The sequence below is a fragment of the Herpailurus yagouaroundi genome, unplaced genomic scaffold (genome assembly GCF_014898765.1).
Source record: "Herpailurus yagouaroundi ecotype Mexico unplaced genomic scaffold, PumYag 187, whole genome shotgun sequence".
NCBI classification, from domain to species: domain Eukaryota; kingdom Metazoa; phylum Chordata; class Mammalia; order Carnivora; family Felidae; genus Herpailurus; species Herpailurus yagouaroundi.
In genome coordinates, this window is record NW_024412418.1 from 7870767 (window position 1) to 7880025 (window position 9259).

At 64.2% G+C, this 9259-nt stretch overlaps 2 protein-coding genes across 2 annotated transcripts in view; one reads left to right on the plus strand and one right to left on the minus strand.

The window, feature by feature from the left end:
* Nucleotides 1-1708: 1708 nt before the first annotated feature.
* FREY1 (Frey regulator of sperm-oocyte fusion 1) lies at nucleotides 1709-2450 on the plus strand. The gene is made up of 3 exons (XM_040495353.1): nucleotides 1709-1819; nucleotides 2035-2108; nucleotides 2299-2450. The coding sequence occupies exons 1-3, from the start codon at nucleotides 1716-1718 to the stop codon at nucleotides 2418-2420; spliced, it is 300 nt and encodes a 99-aa protein (XP_040351287.1). The 5' UTR covers nucleotides 1709-1715; the 3' UTR covers nucleotides 2421-2450.
* A 76-nt stretch (nucleotides 2451-2526) lies between these two features.
* The window catches only part of MAPK8IP1 (mitogen-activated protein kinase 8 interacting protein 1), a 9608-nt gene continuing 2875 nt past the window's right edge, over nucleotides 2527-9259 (minus strand). The window contains exons 3-12 of the mRNA XM_040495352.1: nucleotides 8424-8714; nucleotides 6757-6838; nucleotides 5630-6442; nucleotides 5375-5450; nucleotides 4603-4775; nucleotides 4290-4399; nucleotides 4066-4182; nucleotides 3902-3972; nucleotides 3683-3781; nucleotides 2527-3356 (exon numbers count right to left, since the gene is read on the minus strand). Of these exons, the coding sequence (XP_040351286.1) occupies nucleotides 3284-3356; nucleotides 3683-3781; nucleotides 3902-3972; nucleotides 4066-4182; nucleotides 4290-4399; nucleotides 4603-4775; nucleotides 5375-5450; nucleotides 5630-6442; nucleotides 6757-6838; nucleotides 8424-8714 (1905 nt within the window). The 3' untranslated portion in view covers nucleotides 2527-3283. The remainder of the gene's footprint in view (nucleotides 3357-3682; nucleotides 3782-3901; nucleotides 3973-4065; nucleotides 4183-4289; nucleotides 4400-4602; nucleotides 4776-5374; nucleotides 5451-5629; nucleotides 6443-6756; nucleotides 6839-8423; nucleotides 8715-9259) is intronic.

Genomic DNA, 9259 nt, shown 5'->3' on the forward strand with positions numbered 1-9259 from the left:
CCCGGGGGCACCTGTGGCTCAGTTGGTTGAGCGACCAACTTCAGCTCCGGTCATGATCTTGCGGTTTGGGAGTCAAGCCCCGCGTCAGGCTCACTACTGTCAGTGTGGGCCCACTTCTGATCCCCCGTTGCCACCCCCCATCCCGCTCTCTCTCAACAATAAACTTTTTTTTTTTTTTTAAGTTTACATATATGGAGAGAGAGGACCTGTAGGGGAGGGGCAGAGAGAGGGGGACAGAGCCTGAAGCAGGCCCCGCGCTGACAGCAGAGAGACCGACACGGGGCTCAAACTCACGAACCGTGAGATGGTGAACTGGGCCGAAGTCGGACGCTTCGCTGACTTGAGCCACCCAGGAGCCCCAAAAAAGAAACATTAAAGAAACCCCGAACAGACCCAGTGGCCTGGTGCAGGGGTGCTGGTGGCAGACCGTGCTGGAGGGGGAGCACGGTGACCCTGGCGGCAGAATGGGGCCGGACTAAGGTCGTGGCAGGGCGATGGCAGGGTGTAGGTGGAACCCAGGCATGCCTTGGGACCCGTTGTGGATAGAGGGGAAGACTAGCATCTCAGAGGCAAGGAGGGTGCGCGACGAGGGACTGAGTTGGGCAGTGTCCAGAACCCGTGGTTCCCAGCGGTGGCGAACTGTGGTGAGGACGGAGGGTCCCGGCACAGGTTTGTGAGGGACAGTTGTGTGCAAGATGCAGAAAGGGAGATGACCACGGGGAGCTTAGTGTGTGGGCTCAGCACAGGAGGACAGTCTGGACTGAGAGACCAGGGCTTGTCAGCCTTGGGGCACTGAGGACCAGGAGCCCGGGCCGTCCCTCTCTGGGCCTTGGGCACCTTGGCAGTTACCAGGGTGGGGCTGGACCCCCAGTAGGTCGCCGTCTTAGAAGTGGCCGTGTTTCCAAAGTGCAGAGCCCCACTCGGCCCTCGGCGTCTGATTCCACGGGTCTGGAGTGGGGCCGAGGGTCTCGTGTTTAAAGTCTCTGAGATTCCGAAGTGAGTCGGGTCTGCGTGGCACTAACGGGGCCGAGCGGGAGTCAAGAAAGGGCCCCACAGCGGGCTCTCAGCCTGAGAAGAGCCTGTCTGCATGCTGTCACGCTGCATTGGTTCATTCAACACATTTATTGAACGTCCACCGGTGGTGGTTGGGGGTCCTGCAGTGAACAAAACCAGTTCCTACCCTTGGCAAGCTTCCGCTCCGGGGCGCAGGTGGCAGGCTTTGCCACCAAACTTGGACCCTCCCTGCCCGGCCTCGGGAGCGGTGGCAGGACCCGTGGAGCCCTGGGGCCACGGCACTGGAAGCTTTGGGGAACAGTGGGGAGGTCCCTCGGAGCGGGCTCACTGCCAGTGGCATCTCTGAGCAGGTCGAGCGGCCTGCTCTGGCTGGCAGGACAGTCCTGGCATCGCTGAGGGAGAGCAGGTGGGGACAGCTGGGGCTCTGCGTGACCTCCCCGTGTGCCACACGTTGGGCACATACGTATGTACACCTCATAGATGAGGAAACTGAGGCCTGCGAATGTGACATGTCCACCTAGCAAGAGGCAAGGCTGGGGTTTGAACCGAGATCAGACTCCAAAGGTTTGTGCCCTGAACTCTTGGGCAGTGACACCGAGCCCTGGAACTAATGCCCTTTGTGAGGTGGCCCTGGGAGTTGGCAGTGGTTCCGTCCTGCTGGGGGAGGGGCAGGCAGAAGCCAGGGTCAGGGACCTGAGGAGATGGTTCTCGCCATGCTGGGGGCTCTGTACCCCAGGGCCGGGCTGAGCCTCTTCCTCCTGGACCTCGTCTTGGCAGCCGCACTCCTCGGCCCCCAGCCACCGAGGTATCTCCTGGGGTCAAAGGGTCGGGGGTCCACAGGGCCGGGGGCCTGAAAGGTGGGTGGCTCTGCCATGCTGCCTCCCTCTCCCCTCCCCTGAGGACAGGCTGGTGCCATTATGCTGGGCGTCGAGGCTCACCCTGTCCCCTACCCTGGGCCTTGACAGGGGAGGTGGTAGTGGCCTTTAGGGCCAGCGCTGAGCACCCCAACATCTCCCACAGGCCTCAGCGATCTGTTCCTGAAGAATTTTCAGGCCCTCTAGAACTCTCGCAGCCATTTTCCGGCCTGGTGGATGGTAGTATCTTTCAGCCCTGCCCTGCCCTGCCCCGCCCCTCCCCCCCCCCCCCATGCGGGACACATGCCCTAGGGGAGGGGCACCCGGGTCCCTCCTCTAGGTCCTCTCATCCCGAACAGCTCTGTTCCGGGGCGGGGGGTTGGGGGGACTTCAGTGGAGTCCTCCTACCACGCACACCCTCTTTTCTCAGACTATGGGATTCGACCCAAGCACCCCTGGCCACGGGGGCCTCAACCCCTGCTCTCCCAGGCCCAGCAGCGCAAGCGGGACGGGCCAGACATGGCAGAGTATTACTACGACGCGCACCTGTGACGGGAGCCCCTTATAAAGCTATTCTGGGCAGCAAAGGCTCTGCCTTTCCTGGGATGGACACCACCTGGGCGTGGGAGGGGCCCAGGCAGACACACCCACTGCGGTCCAGACAGGAAATGGCACTTTAATAGTTGTGGCCAGGGTGACGGGACCAAGGTGGGGCTACAGCTGGGGCAGCCAAGAGGCCCTGGCTGGCCCGGGCCGGTCCAGAAGCCTCCTCTTCCTGCTGGGACGGGGCCCCGCTGCAGCTCTCTCCTTCCCTGGTGAGGTCCCACACGTGCCAGGGGCCAGCATGACAGCCACCCGGAGGCCACACAAGTGACGGAGCTGGGAACAGGGACTGCACCCCCACCTGCTGCCGTTTCCTTACTGCGAAGTCCTCGGGAGGTGGTTGGGCTCAGCCTGAGCTCAGTCAGGGCCTTCGGTTGGGGCTGGGAGTTGGGGATGGGACGGGGCGGGCACCAGCAGGTGGCACATGGGCTTTGTCGAGGCAGGAGTCACGGCCAGAGAGCCAGAGGCCCCGGCAAAGGAAGTGACGCCAAGGACGGGACAGAGCCCTCTGCTCCTACCGTGGGCATCCTTCTTGGCTAGAGGCCTGACACCCCTCCAGCCCCGCCCCTCCCCAATCCCCGGGCAGCCTGCTCCGTCCTCCATAGATGAATCTAGTCCCATATATTACAATAAACTGCATTCGTCTCTCCCCATAAACCCCCCCCCCCCCCCCCCCTCCGCCAAAGGCCCCCACTTCCCCACCCTCCGGTGGTGATGGGCCCCCCTCCTCGAGCAGTGCCGAGTCCCGTCAGCAGCCAGCTGGCCCGGTGCTGGCCCGAGGGCCCGGGGATGTAGAGGGCAGGGCAGCGCCGCTACTCCAGGTAGATGTCTTCCGTGGGGCAGGTGTACTCCACGAACTGCTTGTAGAACTGCTGGAACGCTCTCCTGGGAAGCAGGCAGACACACAGGTGACGGGACGAACAGGATCTCCACCCAAGGTTTTCAGGCTGGAGCCTCGGGGTCCCCAGGTAGGGATCCAGTTCCCCCGGCAGAGCTGCTCTGCTCTGTCATCTACACACTGAGCTTCCCGGGTGCCGCTTCAATTCAAGGAAGGGTCCAACCGCCAAAAAGTGTGGGAGCCACTCCTCGACACCACCCGGCCCTGACTCCAGGCCGCGAGGTGTGCAGGGCAGCGGGGACTGGGGTGGGCCAAGCATGAGGGGCGCGCTCTGGGGCCGGGTGCTTGGCAGGATCCATACACGCGGACATACCCCACGGATTCCGCCAGGGCTTTGGTGGACTCCTCGGACACAAAGACGTGGCAGGCAAACCGGTGGTCAGCAGGGTGCTTGGTGATGAACCCAAAGTACCTGTGGGAGGACAGGACGTGGGCTCAGCCCCCCTCCCCCCACATACTCGCAGGCCCAAGTCCTACCATGATAGCTCCAGGCCACCCCTTGACATTTCAATCTCTGTCCCTTCCCACTTACTTGTTGTTCTTTGGATGGTATCCACAGAAAGAGATGTTTTTTAACTGGAAAAAGTGGCTACATTTATTCCCCTACAGAAGGGAGAAGAGAAGCAGGGGTCAGTGGCATGCAGGGGCTACAGAGATCTGGTGGGGGGGCCTGGGGGCTGGGACCGGGGAGGTCACCTTGGCCTCCTGGGAGTCATCAGCCTTGACGCCTATCTTCACACCCCGCACGCTGATCTCCAGGACGCAGCTGGATGGCGGGTTAAAGTGCACGGTGAGCCGGCGGGTGGTGGCGATCTGTGGGCGAGGGATGAAAATCAGGCGCTGGATGTCCCTCTCCCCAGGAGAGGACGGGGACCGGGCTGGGGATGGGCGCCCGTCCGAAGGGAGCGGGGAACAGGCACCTTTTGCATAGCAGCACAGAGCACGTCGTTGCCCTTGTGATAGGGGACCTGTACCGAGCCCAGGAACTTCACCCGGAACTGGTCCACCCAGTCGCTGTTTTTGGTCAGGGCTGGAAAGCAAGCGGGAAGTGAGGAGTGGCAGAGCCAGCAGAGGGTGCCACAGTCCGCGGACGTCCCAGCTCAGCTGGGCCTCGCTCTTCTCCCGTTGTGAAAGGGACCTAATGTCACCTCCGCGAGGGCCCTCCCCGGTGGGTCACATGAGGCCAGGGCGGAGGCGGGGCCTGGTGGCGCCGAGTAGGGGAAAGGACGCTACCTGCCATGTGTTCAGGCTCCTTGGTGACCTCGATGGCATAGTAGGCGGGAAAGACGCCCCGGGCGCCTGTGCGCATATTGTAGGCCTCATACCAGTAGTCCTCGGCCTGCAGCTCCACCAGCAACGGGTCATCCACCTCCAGCTCAAGTTCGTCTTCATGTCGAGGCACAAACCTGTCCCCAGCAAGGGCACGCGAGGAATTCACCACCAGGGCCTCCCCAGCCGGGCCAACCGTCTACTCCCCACCCCGCTCTGGGGTCAGGCGCCGCAAGAGCAGCATTAATTCAATAAACATGTGCAAAGTCTCCTGAGCGCCTGTTAACGGTGCTGGTCCCTGCGGAAGAGCGAGGTCATGCAGACACACACCTGCCATCGAGGCACTTGTGGGCTGAGGGAGGAAGTGCCCAGAGCCATTGGTAAAACAGAGGGAACAGGAAGCGAGCACTTCTCTGTGGAGGAGGCTGGGGGGTGCGCCCTGTGTACGGTCAGGCATGGTCTCTGCTGGGCACCTTCCTGGGCTCCTGCCCCCCCAGCCAGACTAGGTGCTCCGTCCCCGGGCCTGGCAGCGCAGCACCGCGGAGGGCCACGCCGTACAAACCCATCGCACCATCACCCTGCTCGGGAGTTCCGACACGGTGGACGCCATCCCCCTGGGGCGGAGCGGAGGGCTGAACGCCAGCTCCAGGGGCTGGGTCTAGGCCACACAGTGATGGCAGAGCAGGGAGGGGGCGTCCCCGCTGCCGCCTGGCCAGCCCGACCCCGCTGCTCTTACCTGAATATGGCCCGGTGTGTCTGCTCCTGCTCCTCCCCGTTGATGACACAGGAGAAGAGCCCGAAGGACTCCGCACCTGCAGGTGAGGGGGATGGGCTGGAGGAGAACGGTCCCACCTCTAGCCGAGGTTTAGGGGGCAGGTGGCAAGCTCTTGGTCCTGATGCCTTGAAGCAGATGGGTGAGGCCACCTCCAGGAACACCCTCGATTCACCTCTCCCCCTCCCAGGCCCCCCACCGCTCCTGCTGCAGACTCACTGGAGGAGCGAGAGCGGCCACTCATGAAGACGTTCAGGAACTTCTTGGAGAAGTGGACGTCGGGCTCGTCGGGCGTGGAGTCCTCGGAGAGGCAGGCAGCGGGCCGCGGCCGGGGGGCCTCCTCATATTCCTCCCCAATGGCTGACTCATAGGGCGAGGAGGCAGAGGCGCAGTTGTCATAGACGGTGGCCGAGTCGCTCTCGTCGCTGTAGTCTCCGAAGCACGGCCGCAGGCTCACCAGCTCCAGCTGCGCGTGCTCGTCCACCACCAGCGTGTACTTGACCGAGTCGTAGGACAGGGCGCTGGTGTCCGAGCTCAGCGAGGCCCGCGGAGGCGGCGGTGGCTCCCCCAGGCTCCCCCGCCACCCTCCGCCCGGGGGTTCGGCCCGCTCTGGAGACGACAAGCAGTCGAAGCCCTCGTCCTCCTCACTGATGGAGGGGTGCGGCCGCCCTGCAGTGGAGGGGTAGGTGGCAGGGTCTGGATCGGAGCTGACCGACATCCGGCTCTCAGCCGGCGGCAGGAAGGCGGAGGTGGGCTCTGCAGGGTCCGGGGGCCTCTGCACCGGCGTCAGGTAGATCTCCTCGGTGGCCTCTAGCCGCACGTCCGCCTGGTAGTGGATGCGGTCTCGATGCGAGTGGCCGCGGCTGCTCGGTGGGGCAGCGGGGGGGCCACCGGGAGGTGCCATCTGTGTGGCGGCGCTGCGGCGGCAAGGGCTGTCGGTGGAGGTGCCTCGATCCTTGGTGGTGGCGGGGCTGCTGGGGGGCGGCAGCTCATCGCTCAGGCAGATGTGTTCATGTGGTGGCGTCTGCTCCCCTGGAGGGCAGGTGGGTCAGTGTCGGTGGTAAAAGCGGGGAGCTTCGCCCCTGACTCCCAGGCCACCTGCCCCCTCCACTCAGCATGCGGGACACAGAAACCAAGGTGAAGGCTCCCCGGCACGAGGCCACGGTGGACTCTGGGGCCAGTTCTCTCACTGCCACCCCAGCTGACTTCAGATGGGCCCGCTCAGGGCTACGGGACAGGCAGTTCACCTCAACTCAGCAAGACGGAAACTGCCAGGCTGGCTCTCTAGAGGGGGAAGTGAGACAGGGTAGGTGGCGGTCCAGGTACGGGAAAGGGTCCTGACTTACCTGTCTTCAGGGGTGAGGATGATCGAGACACCCGATCCTGCCAACTGTGCTTCTTGCCCAGAGAATTATTATTCAGTGTGTCCTGTGCAGAAAACAAAAGGCCCTTGTGACAGAAGCAGTCAACAGTGCCCGGCACAGGGAGGCCCCGGCCCTGCCCCCATCAGGCCATCCCTAGGCCATTTGCTGCGCACGCACCCCCAACCCTCCTCGAGCAGGCAGGAGGGGTGGCCAAGTCCCAGCCCTCCCAGCCAGACCTACTGGCTCTAGACGGCTCTCCCTCCTGGCTCAGGGAAGCTGGCCCTCGGGGGAGATGCTCTTATCAGCCTCAACAAAGGTAGTGATGGCCAATATGTGTGGTGGTGAGTGGGGGAGGAGTGGAGGAGAAGCAGGAGCCATCTGGGGACAGAGCCAGACCCCCAGTCCCAGACACTGAGGCTATACATATAGATGCTCACTTCCAGCCAAGTCCTGGAGCTCAGCAAGCTATAGCTTAGGGAAGGGACAGGGACATTCTAGTAGAAGCTGGAAAAAGGATGAGGAAGGGTCTCCCAGCAGCTGGCCTGGGGAACTGGGATGAATCATGCAAATGATGAATCAGTAACATGGTTCCCAGACCCCTCCAGGAGCACATGACTGAGTTATGACAGATGTAGCTGTCAGCGGCCTTCCTTCCTGGATCTCCAGGGCTGCCCATCCCACATCATTGGTGCCCTGGAACCCCTCTCCACAATGCCTGCCAACGAGGCTCCCCACGAACTATTTAGGCCTTCTCCCCTGGGAACACTCTCATAGGCCCTCACATTCATGAGTCTGGCTGCCAAAATCCACCCCAGAGGATTCTGGGAAAGGGACCGATCCTTTCCCTGCACCCCCTGCACCCTCCACCAACAGCCCCACCTCCCTGGGCCCCTCCTCTACACCTCTCCAGCCGGGGCCTGGAAGACAAAGGGCCACAGCCGGCTCTCCCCCACCCTATTCAACCCTCCTTGGCATCCAGCCACCCAGCCCAGGGGCCCCAGGCCCCCAACTCAGCCAAGCAGCTCCACCTCCCATGTCTCTTCCCTGCCTTCTGGGAATTCCCAGCTGCCCACATCTCAAACTGGCGGCTGCTTCTGAGCTCCCCATCCCCACCTCTTCACAATTCCCCATGACCTTTCCCGGAAACGACCACTTTAGCTGCTCTCTTCTCCACGCCCTGCTTCTGCCCTTCACCAGGAGCCCCACACCCTAAAAGGGAAACCCTGCTCCAGCCTGAGGTCCAAAGCTCCAAATCCCTGCGACCCCTCAAAGCACTGTTCTGTTCTCCTAAGCCCCCACTGCTCTCCTTACCCAGATCCTTCCACTGTCCCCCTCGGCTCCTTCATTCCTTCAACCCTCTACGAGGCTCCAAACCCTGTCGGCCCCACCTGGCTCCTCTCCTTTAGGGCAGATCCCACCTGCCCACCGAGACCACCTCCCCTGGGACCTCCCACTTGGGAAGTCTCACCAGGCCGACTTCTCCCAGTGCCGGCCAGCAGGTCCCTCTCCCGCAGCCTCTCTTCGCGCCTCCAGCCTGCCGGCCTGCCCACCCTCCTCCTCCGCGAGTTGCTCTGCGCCCCCTACGCCTCGCGCGCCCAGTCCCCGGGGCACCACCCCTTCAGCCCCGCCCCACGCTGCTCGCGCCTCACCTGAGACCGCGGCACCTGCGGGAAGAGGTTGAGCGTGGTGGGCCGCTTGGGCCGATATGTGTCCCCACTGCCCTGGCCCTGGCCCTGGCCGCGGGGCGCCGGCTCTTGGCGGGGCTCGGCCTCAGGCGGCCCCGCTCCCGGCCGCCGCGCCGCGCGCTCCTCCTCCTCGTCGTCGTCCTCGGCTCCGGGAGTGTCCCCCGCCGCGTCGATCAGGTCCATCTGCAGCATCTCGGCCTGCAGCCGGCTCCCCGCGCTGCCGCCGCCCCCAGACAGCAGCCCGGCGCGCGGGGGCTGCGCCGCACGGACGGAGGGGCGTCAGGGGGCGGGGCCGCGTCGGGGCGGGGCCGAGGCCGCCGCGCACCGCCCCACCGCCCGGGCGAGTCCATTCCGCGGCCGCAAAGGGGGAGGGAAGGGGACAGGGGCAGGTGGCCGGCGAGAGGGGGCCGCGCCCTCCCGCCCCTCGCCCCTCGCCCCTCGCGAGGACTCGCGAGGCCGACTCCTCCCCAAGCTAGTCGGCGCCTTTGGCGGTCTATGCCGCCCCCCTCCCCGCGCTGCCCCCTTTCCTGACTCTCTGCACCCTCCCGTTCCCTTGGCAACGGCCGGTGACCTCACCGGGGTTGTAAGCCGAGCCCAGAGTGAGGTCACCGCTGTTGCCATGGGGACGCAGGGTCGCCAAGGAGTTCGGGCCCCACAAGGGATGGAGGAGGGGGAGGTTAGTGTTTGAAGCGGGCAGTGAAGAAAACTAGGAAACCAGTCCCAGCCAGGCGAAGGATGGAGGAAGGGCCGCAGTGCAAACAGAAGAGGGATGCAGGGGGTGGGGGGTGGGGTGGGGAGGG

Coding starts and splice junctions, on each gene's coding strand:
- FREY1 (XM_040495353.1), top strand. CDS start 1,716: ATGGTTCTCGCCATGCTGGGGGCTCTGTACCCCAGGGCCGGGCTGAGC. Junction 1,820..2,034: donor CTCGGCCCCCAGCCACCGAG/GTATCTCCTGGG, acceptor CATCTCCCACAG/GCCTCAGCGATCTGTTCCTG. Junction 2,109..2,298: donor ATTTTCCGGCCTGGTGGATG/GTAGTATCTTTC, acceptor CTCTTTTCTCAG/ACTATGGGATTCGACCCAAG.